We start from the raw sequence: 20,888 nt of genomic DNA, 5'->3' as shown, positions 1-20,888 counted from the left end.
TGGTAAGAAAAACCGTTACGTAACATTTGATTTTACTTAGTTAACAATCCGATTGTGTGCTGGGTTCGTATCTCCGTCACAGAACTTCACATCATGCGCTTCATCTTTAAATGCATGAACACTTTGTTCCTTCTGAATGGAGGTATATCACACGTCTTTCGTGGTTAGTTAACAGGGACGAAAGAGTCTTTAAAGGAGTCCCGGTTTATTACAAAAACTATCGCCTTTTTTTAAAAAAAAAGCGTAGATTTGGTTACTGATATTGGCGAACATTTCTGTAATTCATGCCTCTTCCTGACTAGTCAGCAATATGATATGATTAGATTAGATTAGATTAATACTTGTTCCATAGATCATGAATACGACATTTCGTAATGATGTAGAACGTGTCATTTTAATGAAAGATTTCCTTACATACCATGAATCAGTTTCTTTGCAACAATTAATTACTCACTCGGTCTCATTCTCTTTTTATTTTTATCTCTCTCCCACACTCTCTCTCTCTTTTCTCTCTCTCTCTCTCTCTCTCTCTCTCTCTCTCTCTCTCTCTCTCTCTCTCTCACACACACACACACACACACACACACACACAGTCTTATTTTATTTTTATTTGTTTGTTGTGCTCGACTATCGGCGAGGCACGAAAACGTTCGTCAATGATTTTCTTAGCTTTGAGTACACTTATGAAAGATATATAAAAACTGATTTATGAAGCTTAGTTTGCAGTCAGTTCTGAGTATTATTAGTAACTACGCTCCAGTCCCTAAACGCAGTTACAGAAATGTGAATCAGACGGATTATGTATTCCAGGCCGTAGCAGCCGCGTCTTTGTGACGTCAGGTATGATCACTTCCCAGCCCAGTGTAGGATCACATCGGTTCGTCTTCTTCCTGCTGGTAATGTAACTGAGATTTGGCAACAAGGCAAGGTATATTTGGCAACTCTGTGATCGACGAGTTACTTCCTGGTGTGCACGGAATTAAGCCTCAAAGTTCGCTTGATTTTTCCTGTCATTTCCTTTGAATAATCTGAGTTATTATCAACGCTTGAGCTGTAACTAAAGATTGTAAATTTACGGTTTTCAGCCCAGGAAAGTCGTTGCACGTGAAAATCGCATCTAATCTCGTCCTTTACATAGCAGTTTACGAGTTCTAGCCACTACTGGTCTCGTAAGAGGAGACCTAGACGCATGTGCCTTCTGTAGCTCCGTAGAAACGTGCTAACCTGAGAGACAGCGTCTGTTATGGTTTGCTGTTCCAGTCTTGCTGACTGTAACGTTTTTATCCCTTATGTGAAAGAGCTACAAGCAGTCAGATCACACATCGATAAGGAAATCGCAAGAAAATACTTTCTGCTCATAGTGCAATGGTGAAAAACTTACAATGCTGCACAACAGGTAACGCCTCTTTCCGCTGCTGACAAACAAATTTTGGGTTTCAAGGAATACATAACTTTATTCATGAAATGCCACATTTGCATATCACTTGAGTATGACACAGCATACCAATCAAACACAGACCCAATCAAAATCTTAGTGATTAGTAGTTAACAAATTCGTGCCGATAGAGGCACGCTTGTGGACAGGCACTCAGTTTTATTGAATCAGACTTTCGTCGTAAGGTTTTCGTGGGAAGTTTCATTTCATTTCTTATAATACAGTGCACAATTTTCGTACGGTTTCTTTTAGTGTTGTTAAAACATTAGTTAACATGAGAGAGGAATTAATCATCAACGATATATGCTAATTCGCTGACATTATCTATAACAGTCTAACAATGCACATGCAGTTTATTGATTACATGCTTGTAGAAAACCTGTTCTGAGTTAAAGCTGTCAAACAAGGTTTTATGAAGAATAAACTGCCACTGCCACACAACAGATCATGTAGACAATAGTTTTCTGACGTATTTTGGCACGAAGCACTCTCCCCATACAATATACAAAAGTTTCGAGATGCATCTGCAGCCTGGCCATCTATTAAACCTGAAAAGAACAAAATGTCGCAGAAGTTAGCCCTTTTTCCACATGTGACTATTTTGGGTTGAGAACTGAAGGGAATTATGTTCAAAGTTCCATTAGATCGATAATTTCCGCAGACAGCAGTATGGCGTTTTAAAAAATGTAGCAGGGAATGTACCCAAACTCGTGACGTCTTATCAACAGTGCGTGTCGCTTACAGTTACGCTACTAGCTGACACGTAGCTACAACACCTCCAGAACTCAACAACAATTCCTCCAGAACTTGCGCATTGCACAGTGCTGTGAGATAATCTAGACATCTAGACTTCTGAGAGACAGACAGTTACAGCTTTCCTTTTGCACTGCACGACATTTTTAACAAACAGCTAGCGCAATAGAGTAGCTCAAGTCGAAAGGAACACTTCCTGTTTAAATTTCTGCATCCTATACTGTTGGCAGTTCTGTGTAGGTGCCAGTTACGTGATTTTATTTCGGTGATTACAAAATAGAGTCGAATGTATGCACTGGGTAGCTGAGGCAGCTAGGTCATGGCGATTCGGTCAACCAAGTAAATGAATGTACTGAACATGCTGCAAACTACTACACAGAGTCTGTGTGTCGGAATTCTCATTCAGTGTGGCGGAACATTATTATGACAGAAAAATGAGAGATAGGGAAGAGAATTTGGTGGTCTCTTGTATTGATGCTAGGTTCATATACTTCTGGGTTCGATTCCAACTTCTGCTGAGGATTTTTGACAAGGAGAGACAGATTCTGTTCTCCTCTGGCTACGCCAAGTGAAGAAGGTGTAATGGCATTGTGGTCTGACATTCATGTTAAACATGATATTCCTTCTCTACCAAGTAGACGTTAGATTGAACCACAAAAATGTCAGGTGTCGTGACACGTAGAAAATCTAACAACAGTAACCTTTCTTATACTAGTTATATATTTCTAGTGACGAAACAAACGCTATGTAGGGTCACAGAACACGTAATCCATCTTTTATTTGAGATTCTGTATGTCGATAAAATCGGTTCTGATCTGGGAATGCAACTCAAGCCGCCCTTAACGCGGAATTTAAACCCTTCGTGACAATACAGCTCGACTGCAATTTGTTGTTTGTTCAAAACTGCAGATTCCTCAACATTTCCACAGATCCTGGCCCGGCACTAAAGCTTTCATTATGTATTATCAAGCTCTAGCATGAGAACACCTATCTGCTGGTGGATGATAATTTTGATTTTTAATGTATTTTCATTTGTTGTCAACACTAACGGTATTTGACGTTTTTGAGTCCTAGTGAGACACAGAACTGTTTGCGAAATCATTGTAAATTCAAGGATGTTATCCCGAGCTGCTGGTGGACAAAAATTCGGTAGCTGACGTGTGCAGTCAACAACGATACGTCTGGGGCTCGATTCCCAGTCAGCAATGAACTCCTCGTCTTATTATTTCTAGTTCAAACATGCTCACATGTCGCTGCTGGTGTAACAAAGCCATTTTAACGTTCATTTTCTCTAGAATATAACAGCGATAGGTGCCAGGTTGGAGTCCTAGGAAAGAAAAAATTAATGCTTCGTCTCGTTATTTCAGTTAAAACATCTAGCTATTGCCGAAAAAATCCGATATATCACCGTTGATTGTGCTTCGACGACAATCTAGTTAGGTTCTGGGTTCGAATCCCTGTCCAACACAAAGCTTTACCTCACGGCACTTCAAGTAAGTTACTTGTGAAGAAGCAATATTTAACATCTCTCGTAGTTCGTTAACAAGGACAATAGAGGCTGGGTAGGAATTCATGTCCGTTAACAGTGTTTAAGTTATGTAATTTAAAGTTGATATTTGCTAACTGATACTGTCTAAAATCGAGGTATATCACTCTCTGTATGCCTAGTCAGGAATGACTGTTAGTTTCCGTCTGTCACTTAGTCTTTGCTTAGTCTGCATGACATGGGTTTGAATCCATGTGCAGAACGAGATGGTTCGTCGTGTCATTTGAATTTCATACATATTCTCAACTAGCTGCTCGTGATTAACTTAAATTTTTAATTTCATTTTGTGTTAAATAATAAGTACGGTATGTTATTTTGAAGAGGAAATCATGAATACGACGAACTTACTAAGTGAATTACCTATCTGACATAATAATGAGATTGGTAACATTTCATGTATGTCATTTATTGCAATAAATGTGAGCTTACAAGCCTGAAGAACCGTCCTATCTGTGGTAAGATGTTCCCTGATATTTGTAGTACCTTGGTATTACTTTACATCTTGAGTTATTGCGATACAGAGCAGTGTTTTCTAGTGGTGGCTTGGTGGAACCATTTTCAATAGTCAAACGACTGTACTGAGGGGCGCTTAGAGGACCTGCTAGACAGCTGCGCTATGTGGGTTGCATTCGAATCAGGCGAAAAGCAATTCAGGTCGTTCGGATACTTTTCAGCACGACTGTACGAGTATGGAGACAACCTCATGAATCCATGTCCCCGGATGTCAGCAGGGGCTGTTCAGGCTGATGGAGGCTCACTAATTGGGTGGTCGTGTGCAGTTCGAGTGATATGGGACCCCTGATACGTCTAGATAAGACTGACAGGTGACAAGTACGTAAGCATCCTGTCTGATGACCTGAATCCATTCAAGCCCATTGTGCATTCCGATGGACTTCGGCAATTGCAGCAGGGCAATGCGACCCCTCACATGTCCAGAATTGCTGCAGTGCTGCTCGAGGAACACTCTTCTGAGGTTAATCAATTCCGCTGGCCGCCAGACTCCCCAGACATGAACATTATTGAGGATATCTTGGATGCCTTGCAACGTGGTGTTCAGAAGAGATTTTCACACCCTCGTACTCTTACGGATTTATGGACAACCCTGCAGGATTCACCCTGTAGGATTCGTAGTGTTACTTCCGCAGAGCATTACTTCAGACATTAGTCGAGTCCGTGCTACGTTATGTTGCGGCACTTCTGCATGTTCGTAGGGGCCCTACACGATATTAGGCAGCTCTGAAATGAAATGATCGTATGGCATTGTTGGCCGGGATGTCCCATTCGGGTTCGGCTGCCAAGCGCAAGCCTTATTTCATTTGGCGCCACATTAGGCGACTTGCGACCGGAGATGAGGATGAAATGTTTACGAGGACAGTCCACGAGCGGAGAAAATCTCCAACCCGGCCGGGAATCGAACCCGGGCCCAGTGCATGGGACGCAAGCACGTTACCACCCACCTAAGCAAGTGGACATTAGGCAGTTGCCCCAGTTTCTTTGGCTCTTTAGTGTATGTTTTATAGGCACGGAAAAAATAAACATCCAGAGGATGGATTTATCAGTGATTCCGGGTGGTATGAATTGCAATGTCACACAGTTATCACGAGGGATAGTTTGCTCTGAAGGAGTATGATTCTTGTACGCAGATCAGAAACGAAGCAAAAGCAAGTTATATTGACCAACTATTGGCCAAAATCAGTGCTCGTAACATGATTATATTTCTCTTACGTTCATTTTCCCGTTCTTATTTGTTGTGACGTAAACATTTCCTACTATCCTTGCAAGATCACGAACAAGAGAAAGAATAGTAGGGGGCAGAGCACCTCCAGCTCCTCGCAGCACAATAAACAACTTTCCAGTCAATTTACTATCCGGATTAACTGTCGACATAATTGTATATGAATATTTTGGGGCATTATGTTAGTCGATCTTGATGCAACCCTCTTGGTACCTCTAATTTCCAGGGTACCTTTCATAAGTATTTCCTCTTCAGATCACAAGTGGTCATTGTTGGAAATACTTTATTGAACGATGGGATAAATTTTCTTACATCACCTACAAATTTTCTGGTCGATTCCGCAGTTTTCTGCGCATAGTCAAGTTGACACCTCGTTTGAAATTTCATTATCTTACATCTGTCTGACAAGGATTATGAACTGTATCGGTCGACACCTGTCTCAATATGACTTTCACTTGCTAAGCACATATCATCATCATTCTACTCCTCATGTACATTCTTTGGGTTCCTCTCCGACGAAATGTCAAATTCGTCGATTGTTGTTGTAGATATTATGCAACGTCTGCTTTGTTTATTGTCGCCATTGCTCTACTTTGTATCAACACCACTATCACAGTAGCACTGTTGTGAGTTAGTCGCCAACTTAGCAGTTCAACTACGCTCCCTAGCCTAATACTGCGCTCACCACTGTATACCTCCAGTCCCGCCCCCTGTTGCCATTAGCAGCCAATGTTGTAGTTGCGTGGTATACAATGAGTGGGGCCTCGAATACAGCAAACATCCGTGGCCTTCTGCGACCTCCCACTTAGGGGATTCCTTGTAAAACGTCGCTGTCGTTGTAAGCGGGGATTGCGGAGTTGTCTGAGTGACGCAAGTAATCTTCCGGTAGCGGTGGCGTATGGAACTTCCTGAGGACGAGTCTACGCCGACGTCTCTCATTCATTGCTTCTTCAGGCAGCAAGTGTCCTTACCTGTAATTCTGTCGTTCTTCGGACGACAACACTCAAAGTTCTATCAGAAATTAACCCAATACAATCACTATGCGTAGAGAGTTATGCAAAATGAGGCACGATAGTCGAGCAGTTCATCACAAGTCACCCACATCTGTAACCAAAGTTAAGCGCTACGCTTTTGGTGGTATAAAGAGCGACTGCGCTGGGCAATGAATGGTAGGAAACGAGTGACTTCTAGTGATAAATGAGGCTGCACCCTGGGGCAATCCCATGGAAGGGTTTCGGTGAGACGAATGCCTTGAGAACGTCATCTGACATCATGTGTAGTGTCAACAGGGAAGTATCGAGGAGGTGGTACTACTGCACGGCGAGCGCTCTTCGTGACTGGGGTGTAGTCTCCTTAATGTGCTTAAGAAAACGCTATTTCCGGGAGGATACAAACACATTTTGAAACATTATACGCTGTGTGCAGTAGAAGCACAGTTCGGAAACGTTGATTCTTTGTATCAGCGTGACAATGCACCCGGTCTTAAAGCAGCGTCTGTGACACAGTTGTATGTAAACAACCACATTTTTTAAATGGACTCGGCTGTCTAGCGTCCCAACTTAAACACAATGGAACACTTTTAGACTGATTTACAACGCCGACTTCGCTCTGGATCCAAGCGTCGAACGTCACTTCCTTCCTTCCTTCTTGGCTACAATGCCTCCAAATTCACTCAGACACCTCACTGAGATTGTCCCCAGCAGAGTTCAAGACATCATAAAGGCGATGGGTTCGCACACTTACAGTAGTCCGGACACCTGTTTAGATAATGCATCTATCTTACCAGCTATTCTGCTCTATAGGGCGAAATTAATAGGCTCATCATAATTAAACAGTGAAAGGAGGTAGGCAAATGATACTAAAAGTGAATCATCACAATGACTTTCCGATAGAGCGAGCTAGTTAGTATTTGCGCTGTGTGCAGTTAACAACAATAATCAACCAAATTTGGTAGTTATAGCTATTTCATGCTGTGTGTGTTTAGTGAAATGAAGTGATCGAATGACATTGAGAAATCGGGAGACCCCACTTGGAGAAGTTCGACCCCCGAGTTACAAGTCCTTTTAGTTGAAGCCACATTGGGCACCTTGTATGTCGGTGATGATATGGAATGATGATGAGGGCAACTCAAAACCCAGACCCCGACCGGAAAAAATCTCCGACCCGGCCGGGAATGGGACCTGTTACCACTGCAGGATAGTCAGACGAGCTGACCACTCCGCTAAGGAGGCGCACTCTGTGTTAAGTAATAAATGATGTCAGTCATCGAAACGTTTTCCCTTCAAGTGTTCAGCTATGTGAAACATCGTCCTAATTAGCTCCCATTTTTTCGTAATAACTACCTGTAATCATATATTTAGGATCAAAGTAATTTTGAATTCAGGAAACGAAATATATGTTTGTAGGTAACTGTCAACTGACAGACAGTCTTGGTAAGAAAGATGCCTCAAGTGTACCGTAGCGTAAAGTCCTCACCCTCCTATCCCCTCTGTATTGCTCAGTGACACAGAGTAAAATACGAAAGTATATGCTGGTAGTAAGATCTCCATTTCAGAAACACGACAATCTTCGTTTTCAGAACAGTCTTTAGTTCAGTAGAAGCACTCCTGACCTCGTTTACTTCTCTGTTTGTTCATTTTCCTATCCATTTTGCTATTGTTTCAAACTGGCTTCAGCGCAAAAAATTATATCTATACTTTTAAACGGAAGCATTTTATTTTCGGTATGTTTGTATATTATTTTAGTCTGCGGCAGGTTCATGTTCGATTCCGGAAAAATGTACGAATACGAGAGTCCATATTGACTCTATGACATACCTTATAAGATAGTTTGAAGAAACGGAAACCCATATTTATGGGATTCACAAATTTAGAAAAATCTTTGGCAATGTTGACTGAAACACACTCATTGGAATCCTGAAATTATCATGGATAAGATATAGGGACCGAAACGTTACCGCCTAGCTTGTATCGATGTCTTAAAAATTGAAGGAAATGTAATAAGGCAGTGGATGAGAAGTATTTTCTGAAAGTTTTTGCCTATGGTGTAACCTTATATGCAAGTCAAACATCCGTACAAGAAGAGTTTACTGGCTTTTGAAATGTAGTGTTGCAGAAGAATGGTGAAGATAGGTGGAGAGATAGGCTAACCAGTGAAGAGGTTCTGAATCAAGTTGAGAGAAATGGTCTGACTAGTAGAAGAGATAGGTTGACAGGAGACAACCTTAGATATTAACCATAGCTAGTTTGGTAATAGAAACAAGTGTGTGAGTGTGCATTGGTGGGCATTGATGGTATAGGGGAAAAAATTATTTGAGGACGTCAAAGGTGAACTATAGTAAGCAAGCTCAAATGCATGTAGTCTGCAATAGTTACACAGAAATGAAGAGACTTACACCTGGCAACCTAACATCGAGAGTTAAATCAAACCACTCTTCACCTTGAGGAGCACAACAATAACATACATCCACAAATATTTTTTTCTCTGAGAGACTATACAACTGGCTATGCGTATTAAATAGTAAAGCAGATTAGGCCAAATATATCACAGAGGGCTACCAAAAAGTAATGAAAAATCTTTCTTTTCCATGTTAGTTCTTAAGAAACTTAAAACTTCCAAAATACAGGATTTATTTGCAGGAAGGAACGAGGCTACATTTATACATGTTAAGAATTTTTTTAAAAAAGCATTATGTTCGCTGCTGATTGGAAGAAATAAATAATTTTCTACAGTCAACGATGAACATCATAGCTTTAAAAAAATCTACATCACTGTGAACCCCGATCATGAGAAGTTAATCACAAATTTACGAATTTTCTGTCAAATTGGAGGACAGATCCTGCACTGTTCCACTTTCGATGATTTGGTTTTGTTTCACCTCTAACAATACCAACGCATCTTCCATAACACTCATTACCATTGGGGGGGGAGGGGGGGGGACGGGGGGAGGTAGGTACTTTATGCTCACCCTAAAAAAATAAAATATGGATAATAAAAATCTGAAAATATCTTTTAGCACACTCTTAGCAATATCAACACGCTTTCAGTAACGTGTAGTACCGGGAGGGAGGTGGATACTTCAATGCCCACCATAAAAATTCTAATTTCGTTAACTGTTGTTTAGTCACAACATAATTTTTAAAGAGATACTGACGTTTAACTACTGTTCCGGACCTGAGAATATTGAATGTGACATTCATTGGGAAAAGTAAGGTCTACCACGGAAACTTAAATTTTTGGTTTAAGTTTAACTGAAAATTTTAAACAGTTGCGCAATTTGGTAGAAGTACTCATTAAGAACGATAAATATTTTTCAGAATTTTAAAATATAGAGTGACTGATAATGTTACAGTATTTTCAGACGGTGAGCGTAAAGTCCTCCCTCCCTTCTCCCCTCGGTGTTGCGAGGGTTAACATTGAGGAAACATAGATTTTGCTGCAGTAAAAAGTCATTTTCTTAGCAACCCTACAGAAGACAGGAGGCGATGAAGGAAGGACAGAGCATGTTATGGTTCATGTGACCATTTCCTAGTTTCTTTTAGAAATCGTAATGTTTTACCGAATTAGAAACATGAAATTCTACATACGAATGGGAGGAGATAGACGTGCATTTACAATGCCACCTAATGTGACATGGGCGCCCTTCCCACTCCTCATATTACTCATGGGCAAAGTAGGCTACCGACTTAACTGCCATAATGCATGCATTCTGCTTATGCACTATTTACTTGGTCACCCACGCCCGCATGCGCTCAGCTGCTCAGCTGTGCTCGTGTTCGCCCAACTTAGTGGACATCTGCTACAGCCTGACGCGAGATTCAAGTAGAGAACATGCCGTAAAGCTGCATGTTTCACAGGATTCCTGGGTACGGGTGACGAGGTGGTTCCCGGCAACGCAGGCAACAAGGACCAGCAGCTGGCGCTGACCTGGGTGCAGAGGAACATCGGCAGCTTCGGCGGCGACCCTCAGCTGGTCACGCTGTTTGGGGAGAGCGCTGGAGCCATGTGTGCGTCCTTCCACCTGGTGTCGCCACTGTCTGCAGGTCGGTACTCACTGGTGTTCACACCAAACTCTACCTCTTACACCACTGATTGTTTGCACATATTACAATGGTCGTCGAAATCACAGAGAGTGCTTTAAACTGTGTACCATCACTGGTAAAGCATGCGTCTACGTGGGTGTTTAACACACCACGAAAGAAGATAATTACAATTCTGCGACTCTAGAAAGCCCTACTAGGTTTCTTTTCCAATAGTTCCATAAGTCAAATCAATTTATTAGAACTGTGGCATGTATACATTATTCTCTAATAGAAAAGAGTCTGTGTGGAAGGACTAGAAGATAGCAGGTTGATGAAATATTGGCATTTATAAGTATACAAAGGAGGTTAAAGATACTGACCACAGAAAAAGCGCTTTGTTCTAAGAATATTTATTCGCTTGAGGCATTAAATGGAACAAAATTTCTTTTAATCCAGCCCAAGTTGTTGCCTATTGATCTTTGAACATCTGTAGCTAGTTTCCCATTATCTGATTTGATGATGCGTTCTAATTTGTGTTTTATTTTTTACACCTACATTTTTCCTACTATTTTCCCTCAAAAGCATGAAAAAATGTCAAATAAAAGAAAATGACGGAATGTTTTCCGTCATCAAAACTCTTCTTTGGTAAGGAAGGAAGAAATGAAGATTCTATAACACCTCGTTTACATCGATATTATGAGACAAGTACAGAAACTGAAGCAATGAATCAAGGCCAAGAATCGAATCTGAGCCTCGCGCTTACTGGGCAGTACACCACCCAGGCACTGTGCACTATCCTAGTCCAATGCACTCTGTAACACAAACTTCAGTTCACACATTATGGAGGTGGAGGGAGAGCATTGGAGTAGGATAGTTCATGCAACTGTGTTAACCACAATGCCAGGCTACTGCACTTCATACACATCTGCCTGCTAAGCAAGAGATCTGCGTTTAAGTCCCGTCCTTGACACAAATTTTAGTTCTGTGCTACATCTTTTATCCTCATCGAAGGTAAAGTTGAGACTCAGTATGTCTATAGGTAAATGTAACTCCGTCAGGTATTATTTGAGACGGAACACAAGCTAGGACTGTATCAAGGATGGGGAAGGAAATCGGTTGTGCTCTTTCAGAGGAACCATCCCAGAATTTGTCTGTAGCGATTAGAAACCGCGGGAAGCATAAATCTGTATGTCTGGGCAGGGATTCTAACTTTCGTCCTCCCTAAAGCAATGCGTGTCTTTTGGGATAACTAGAACGTAATACCCCAGATCTGGGGGTAATACGAAGCAATACTGTAATGAATAAAGTGTTATTGTTTAAAGACATTGACGGTTAATGAACGTCGCGGAATCAAATTGCGAAACGATTTTTCAGAAATCGCTCCCAGTTACTGAAAGCATATTATTTTGTTGCTGAGAGAGATGCATCGATAAATCATCGTTACGTACCACCTTTCACTCACTTTAAACACCATCAAGGCTTACAGTATACCTCTGAATCTGCTGAACGTAGCACATTTGGTAGCGAAACGGAAGGCATTTTACCTGCAAAGAAAGAGAGAGTGGTTGACTTAATAGATGCGTTAATTGGGGACGGCTCTTAGTGATTTTATAATCTCAAATATCAAAATTAAGACAGTAGTCGTTATTTAACAAGGAAAACAAGATCTCTATTTGAATCCATAATTTTTGTAAGATTATAATAAAACCTGTTAATTATATAATTTCTATAATTTAACAACCAATCCAAGATCTGAAACATTAAAAAAAATACAATACACTTGGTGTGGACCACAGCTTAAGAAGTTGCGAATACAGTACAATATGCCAAGGAAAAGTAATATCTAAGTTTCAAACAGAGCAAAACCTGTGTGGAGGAGTGCAATAGCAAGGCCGCTTTATATGGTTCAAACTTCCACTTGCTCACAAAATAGCAATCAGCAATCATATGACAGCATTGCTTTAAAAAACAACAGAGAAATACACTGCCTGAATGAAAGCAAATAACACGGAAGACATGGTCGGATATCACTGTAATTTCGTACAGTACACACTATCAGCAAATATGTAGACGATAGAGCTACAGTTCCCTGTTACAGAACGGCTACCATATGAATAACTATTGTTGGTGTTTAGTGTTGTTACCATGTCTGGTTGGGTACATAAGGGGCGTGAACAGTATCAGATATCGCGTGCTCACTGTACAGACCACGTGAGTGTCAGTTACTTGTACGAGACAGATTTTTCACTCCTGTAAATTTTTAAAGGACTCCCATCGTGGCTCTGCATTGGGCCAGCTGGTCGGATCACGTAATATCTAAATCTGTGGGGCATTCGATGGGACAATGTCCCGATGTTTGGAACGTGAGGGCAAATACATTCGTTTAACTTCCGATCTACCCCAGATCACCAGCACATTTTAACCGCTTCGCGTTTGTACCTGACATCCCAGAATAAGAAATGGAATCCCTGCAACTTTCTGTGTCATCCCTCACGATTGCTCGGAGACTACCAGCAGCCTGCGTGCTGAATTACCACGCCGCCCTTGGGCCGGCGTCAACACCACAAGACAAACGCGTACATTTGGAGCGATGACGTTATAGAACCATAGAACGACTATGAGTGGTGTCACATTGCATTCAGTGACGAATCACAGCTCTGAACTACGCCAGATGACCACCGTCAGAGTGGCAATGACCTAGCGAGAACTCGCATTCTTACAATGTTTTAGAAAGTCGTAGTGATGTCACTCCTGGCGTCACGGCATGAGAACCTCTATGGTATTACTTCATATCGCGGCTGAGGGACTGTGACGGCACAACAGTACGTCACAGACATATTACTTCCTGGTGAGCTACCCCTTACACTACAGTGTCGGTCTGCCATTTCAACAAGATAATGATCGACCACATGTGGAACATGACTCTTTGAGCCGCGTGTGATCTTGAGACACTCCTGAGGTCAGGAAAAACCTCACATTTATTCCCAATAGAATACGTGTGTGGAAGCAGCTCCAAGTGCCATCGTCCAGGATAACAGGGACCTGTTACAACAGCTGTGGGCCAACTTGTCTTGGACTAGGATACAACACCTTTTTGACACCCATCTCAACCAAGCCAGTGAACGTATCCTGGCCAGATGGGGTGCAATTTCATCCTGGTAAGTGGGCTCATGCGGCAGAGTTCTTTGTAAATTCAACTCGATGCCAAGACCACTGAAATAACATCACATATCCTCTTAACCCATGAAGTATCATTTCGGTTCCTTCTCGCCTTCAGCGTTCTTTGCTTTCCTGGTTAGATGGCCTATCGGAGGTAGGTCACAAGTTTAGCAATTTCAAATGGTTCTTCTTATTGTACGGCCGCCGAATCCAGATCCCCCCATCTCGTGTTTTCCTGACGACCGAGTTGTCTCAGCCACACTAGACGGCGCCGCAACACGGCCATGACAGTGCAGTGGTCTGTGCGCGAGTGACAGTTTAAATTGAGCACACCAGTATACGTAGCGAATAGGAAATGCTTCGACGAAGTTTCGGAGGGTATTCACGAATATTTTCTGAGTATTTTGGTACAAGGAACCAGTGATTTTCGGCGGCTCGCTACAAAGTAACTGCATATCGTTCGATCTGTTAACTCCATATCTGTATAATCATCGAAATATTGGAAATATGTTCTACGTGTCTTGTTTGGAAACAAATATATTCCATTCACTCAGGGTACTTGATATTTACAGCAGTAATGTTCACTTTACTCTTCGCCTTAAAGATTGCATTCAGTACTGCTCGGTTTCATCTTCGGTTTCTTGTTTTGGCAGTGTTAGTTGCAAGCTAACAGTGAGTGGTACAAGACAGTAAATATACGTTTGCTGATGAATAGTTGGCCGATTTACACCTCACATGTTTGTTCATCAATCTGTTCGTCAAATGGGATAGAAGAGCAGCACGACGACGCAGCACTGAGTAGTTCCTGCTGGAGATGGGCAGAAAGATTGTTTTCGAGGGTCTGATTAGAATCAATAATTCAATAAATGTAAAAAAAGTGCTTTACCTTGTCAGTCCAAGCCACTGTATTAATTTTATCCCGTTTTGAAAGAACTTAAAAAGAGGGTTAATAGTTTTCCACTGCCTCTACTGTGGGCTTTAACATTTTATAAATGATAGTACATTTAGTCTACAGTCTAAAATTTTAAAAATCACAAACAAATTTGTATATTGTCTACAAAATTGTGAAATTATGAAACTGAAAATATATAATTTTATTGAAAAGAAAATTAAGTACAAAAGCTAGAACAGAGGTTACTTTTTTGGTACCTGAAATTACCATCGTTTCATGCAATATGACAATACATGTATCTAAGAAGTAAAACTAATTAGTGTTAATACTTACATAAGAAAATTATGCAATGTGAATGTACGTGTTGATGAGGCCTTTCAAGTAATTAGGGTCAACATACTCAGCCAACAGAATACGTCCACCAAAATATTTTGATTTTATTCAACTACTGCAGTTCATTCTTAAATATAGGATTATTTGTTAGTACCTCGGAGATTTCAGAAGGTGTGTGAATTTATTATTTATTTAGCGTATGGCTCATAACATCACAGTAAAAATTACAGAAACAACACGATTAAAAAAAAATCACATATGTATAAACAGAGCAATAAATAAGTTAGTTCGCCTCCACGTGGTGCACCCTGGGTAACGCTAAATGAACTAACACAACTGGCGGCAGACCGAACGAAGAATTCCTGCCCCACATCGCAGTGAAACAGAACGACAGGTGTGTGAAAACCATAAGACATACAGAAAGTAGACGCATCGGTGGATGGGGCATCTCATCATGCTCAGGCGATCAATCGACAAACGTCAATAAGAGTGTGTGATTCACAGAAGTCGCACACATGAACTTCCTGGGAAAGAGGGACAGAAATCCTATTTGGAATTCTGTTCATTGGGCTACCTATTTTGAGGCACGAACTAATTCCGTTCGCACCAAATGAAGGACTCATGTCACAGTAAATGCTCCCCAGATGGTCGCATCAATACGAAGTTTACTCCTTTCTAGCGGCAAAGCCGGCGTGCATTCTCGTATACACATATAGGTCCCGAATGGTAGCCTGCAACAGATTGTCCAAGCATCCTGTTCCTTTTCTTGAAATTTTGTAATGATTCTTGCGGGAACGGATAACGAATACGTTCCCGTTTCATCATGTCTCATACGTTTTCAATTGGCGAGAGATCTGGTGATCTTCCTGGCCAGGGTAATAGTTTCACACCGCGAAGAACACGTTACGTCGCATCAGCCGTGTGAGGAATTGCACTGTCCTACTGAGAAAGTATATCACCGTACTGTCGAATAAATATCAGTAGCAAGGAGAGAAGAGACTTCGCACTGTAGTGGTCACTGATTAGTTTACCCTGCAGAAACAAAAAATGTGACCACCAGTTACAAGTGATGACTCCACCCAAATGAACCCTGAAACTGGACCAGAGCATCGTGGCTGAATGCACTCTAGAATGTGTAGCTCACTACGTTTCCACCATACCCTTAAACGTCTGTCACTCGCTCACAGACAGGACCTACTCTCATCGCTGGAGACAATGGAGCGCCATTCCAGTCTCCAGTTAACTCTTCCATGGCACCAGAGTGACCATGTCTGGCGGCGTCGTCGTGTCGCCGGTAGCCTGGCCAGAGCCACATACGATCTAAATCTTGCTGCAAGCCGAGGCTTCCCAATGTTCCCTGCTGGCACAGCAGGCCCCTATTTCGATCGTGAATGATGTTCGGTCGGCCATATTTCGAATGCTGCGTCGATATTGACCTGCACCTGTACTATGCGGACGTCCATAATGTGGTCTACATGTGTGGGAATGGTCCACAGGGCACTGATGAGAGCAGCTAATCACCACCGATACACTACGTCCAGTATGTGCAGCATTCCGTCAATGCTTCCAGTAGTTTCCCGGACGCCCACAATGCGACACCATTGAAATGGCTGATCTGAAAGACCAATTACAGCCTGCAGAATCAAAACAGAAGGTACACACAGGAGCCGTCTGAGAGTCTTCTGATTACTGATGACAGAAATGTATCACTAATACTACAAACCCTACAGTGGAAGCTGTTTGGCACGTTGCATTGTCCTGCTGATAAGTGTCACTGTGCCGAGGAAAAACAAAGGACATGGTTCTCAGTGATAGACCAACTCGTGATGATCCATTGTGCCTTCCAGAATGACAATTATTGCAGGGAATTTGCTTTCAGACGTTCCACACTGTACATGCCAAAGGCTATCTGTCGTCGCTCAGTGGAGGACTAGTTGCAATACTGGCGTGCGAATTCCAGTTTTCGTCGCTAATGAACAGCAGTCAGCATGGGTGGATGAACCAGCCGCCTGCTGCAGAGGCCAACATCCAGCAACGTTCGCTGAACGGTCGTTGAGGAGACACTGTTGGTATCCGCTTTCTTCATCTGAGTGGTTTGTTACTCAACAGTTGAACGTCTGTTGGCCCATTTGGCCCATACGCAACTCCGCAGCTACCATTCACCACTGTCATTTATGGAGCAAGGTGCACCACTGTTACCTCGGAGCCTGTTTTGGACAGCTCCATTTTGCCAAGCGTGTTATAACTTAACCACGGTAGCAAGCGGAGAATTTATAAATTTAGCAATTTCGGAAACGCTTCCATCCTAGCCCCTAATGCCAATGGTCGTACCCTTTTGAACGTCAGGTAAATCTCTCGATTTTCGCATTATGAAAATGGCTGCACTGTTTTCTGCATCACCCCAGAATACTTTATGCATCATCCACTGCCAGTGCTCCCACCTGCGGCCTGTGAGTGGTTATTTAATGTCGACTTCGAACATAGGCGTTAGACACATTAATGTGACTGCAACCTGTATATACTGGATGTCTCTCATACGAGCAGACTCGACAGGTGAGTTTTTTCCGGTGTTTAGGCAAGTATATCCCGTTTCGTTTCTGAATGCGTATCTAGGTACGGCCAAAATAAATCAGCCAAAATAAAAAATAACGATTACATGTTTTATGCTAGACCTTGGGTCAATAGAATGCGTCGGTTTCTTTCCGACAACAAACGAAAAAATTACAATATTAAAGTAGAATTTTACATCTCTATTCAATAGACCGGCCCCAATTAATGTAGTGCGAGTATCGAGACGACTATTTTGGCTTGAGTGCTACTAACTTCGCCACTATGGGAACTGTTTGCCAGAACCTGATGGAAATCCTTCCAGGTCGCAGCACTTTGCTGAGGACTGCAAGCGGAACAAGGAAGTGGACAATGAAAATGCTTGCATACAGCCCCCGAGTTCGGTGTTTGGATGGCCTGAAGGTTGAAACGATTTTATGTACCGGCTGGGAGTGTGCAAAATCAGGAATTGCCGGGCTGACCTCGCAATTGTTGGAGATAATCTACGTGCCCTCTAAGGCGGAGGTAGTGTTTTAAAGTGCTGAAGGTGTCAGGAGTTGACTGAAAGCTCTCGGGGTTGTAGGCACCAAGGAGTGAGCTCTGCGGAGAGGAGATCACATTTTAAGTGTTGCATTTATGTTGTAGGGAGCGAGTGGTAGTTTAGTTTAGTGATTCTTTAGTTTATTCTCTTGGTACGGAAGGCTTCAAGATTTTCAACGTACGTTTCAGAGTTCGGTCGTGGATTTCGGTTTACGTCACTTTACTGTTCTGGGCTAGTGTTTCAGTTTTGTGAGTGACTACATTCTAGTTTCAAGGGGCGTTCAGTAAGTAAAGTAACCTTCTTTTTCCGAAAGCAAGTGGATTTTATTCGGGATTACAATACTCCACATTATTCCCAACTCTTTTGCCTACAAAACATATTTTTCAACACAATCTTCTTTGAATGCTTCTTATTGGGACGACCTGTATGCCCGCATAGTGCCGCTCCACAGGTCGACGACGGAGCCGAAGGTTTCTGCATCAATAACCTCCGCATCCTAGACGTAATGCTTCCCACGGAATGCAACCTTCACTTGGCCAAACAGGTCGAAGTCGGAAGGTGCGAAATCCAGGCTGTAGTGTGGATGAGGAAGAACAGTCCAGTGAAGTTTTGTGAGTTCCTCTCGGGTGTGCAGATTTGTGTGAGGCCTTGCGTTGGCTGAGTTGATCTTTGCGCCATGAGGGAGGACATGACACAGAATAGCCCCTCCACAATCCCAGAAAACAGTAGCTATTACTTTGCCGGCTGAACGTGGGGCTTTGAACTTTTTCTTCGGAGAGAGGTGGTGTGGCGCCACTCCGTAGACTATGGATTTGTTTTCGGTTCGAAGTGTGGAACCCATGTCTCACCGCCTGTGATGAAGTTCCACAAAACGTTGTTACTACCAGATACGAAATGCATGAGAAACTCCGCGACGTCTTTCTTTGGGAACCTTCGATCACCTCGAATGAGAGTGACCAGATGTTTCAAAATTTCAGGAGTCGCAGCTGTGTTCGGTCAGCCGGCATGCGGGAGATACGACAGGTCTCCGTGATCTTGTTGCAATGATGACAGACATCTCGCCCAACGGCCCATCCTGCTTTTGTTCATTGTCAGGTCTCCGTAGGTATTCTGTTAACAATGAATATTTCCGATGCTCTGGGTTTCCACCAGAAGAAACTCCAGGTCAATTCTCTGCTTGGAACGCATCTCGTTTGCAGATGCAATTTTGAAAGACACTTACAGCGCCGCCACCAATCGGAACATCATGAAACTATAGGTACTGAAGCTGGAATATTTTACAATGCCCCCAACAAATTCCGCATTTTCTCAACCGGAACTGACCGAGAGAGAAACTTCGTTGCATTACTTGTCGATCGCCCCTCGTAGAAAATGGTTCAAATGCCTCTGAGCACTATGGGACTCAACTGCTGAGGTCATTAGTCCCCTAGAACTTAGAACTAGTTAAACCTAACTAACCTAAGGACATCACAAACATCCATGCCCGAGGCAGGATTCGAACCTGCGACCGTAGCGGTCTTGCGGTTCCAGACTGCAGCGCCTTTAACCGCACGGCCACTTCGGCCGGCGCCCCTCGTAGACAGAGATCTCATATCAGATTGAGGAGACATTAATTGGCTGGAGGTGGCGCTGGATGGAAGTGAGGGATTTTGGCTCTGATTCTATCAATGAAACCTAAACTTCTTTTTCATAGTATGTGTTGTTGCGAGTTACTAGAAACCGCCTGGGGGCGCTGGAGTGGCGCCTATGAGTCTTTCTAGACGTAGTTAAAAAGGTACAGAGCAGTTGTTAATGGTACAGTAGTAGTGACAATTTTAATTGTATGTCGCGGGTCAAACCGAGGTTCTATTTGGATTGGTATGATACTGTATTGGGTCCAGCAACAGACGATTCTGTTTGAATCTGCGGCCTAATTTGTTTCGTGCGCTGCACAGTAAGTGCGTGAAGGTGAGCATTAGGGGGACGTGCATGAAATGCATTTTCCTTTGCTATGGAACAGTGTGCCTAAAATATTAAAGATGAACAAGTAAAATTTTATGTGGTTCTTAGCAATAGTGCTGTGCAACTTTAAATTCAGTGTTCAAAATTTTTCCTTCGATTTTAAAAATTACTATAAAAATATCCATTTTAATACATCTGCACTTACTCCTTTTCCACATAACCTATTAAACCAATCATCGCCAAAGTTGATCTGTGTTATGTTTACATAAATATAAACCACTATACGTAACAAACTTTGAATACCTTTGATAAAAAAGATTTTATAAGGTTGTATATGTTTTTGACAGGAATCGGTACAAGTTCGGCACTTTCATTTACACAACTCATCTTAAACAAGACATTATAAAATTTAGTTCTGTGTGTTTGTTTGTTGCACATTGGAAGCGAATGGGCCAAATATTAAAACATTATAGCACAAATGTTCTGAGGAAAAGGTACAGAAGGGTGAGAAAAAGTAGTTTCCGAGAAAATAATTTAAAGCTTAAACTCATATTTCATTCAATTACACCTTCTCATAATACTCCAAAATTGTGCTCAGAATTTTCTTTTCTCTCAAGATCTTCCTTTTCTAGGTCCTGAACAGACATTTCAGCTCTAGACACACAACATAGATCAATTCTCTCAAGATTTGTTAGAGTGAATGCTCCAGTCATATGTTACGGCGTCTACGTTTCAAGTTTTACAACTGAAGATGATGAAAATGTTTTCTTGAAGCAAGATAACATTCAGGGACCCATTTCTTGTGGGTGTAGAAACTTTTATTCATCAAAGAGTTGGGAAAAGGAATGTGGGCAGAGAACACTAAACAACATAGATTTTTCCATAACTTCCCACGTTTTTTCGAAAACGAGATTTTGGGAAAAAGCTGTCAGTAAATTTTACTACTGAATATAAACAAAATCAGAAAATGAAATTTTTGGTCACA

At 42.0% G+C, this 20,888-nt stretch overlaps 1 protein-coding gene across 1 annotated transcript in view; it reads left to right on the top strand.

Annotated features, from left to right (window-relative positions):
• The window catches only part of LOC126176427 (esterase FE4-like), a 100,182-nt gene that overhangs the window by 23,826 nt on the left and 55,468 nt on the right, over window positions 1-20,888 (top strand). The window contains exon 3 of the mRNA XM_049923584.1: window positions 10,326-10,511. Within this exon, the coding sequence (XP_049779541.1) occupies window positions 10,326-10,511 (186 nt within the window). The remainder of the gene's footprint in view (window positions 1-10,325; window positions 10,512-20,888) is intronic.

The sequence above is a fragment of the Schistocerca cancellata genome, chromosome 3 (genome assembly GCF_023864275.1).
Source record: "Schistocerca cancellata isolate TAMUIC-IGC-003103 chromosome 3, iqSchCanc2.1, whole genome shotgun sequence".
Taxonomy (NCBI): Eukaryota; Metazoa; Arthropoda; class Insecta; order Orthoptera; family Acrididae; genus Schistocerca; species Schistocerca cancellata.
The sequence above is the reverse complement of the archived record's forward strand: the minus strand, read 5'-3'. Positions and strand labels throughout refer to the sequence as shown.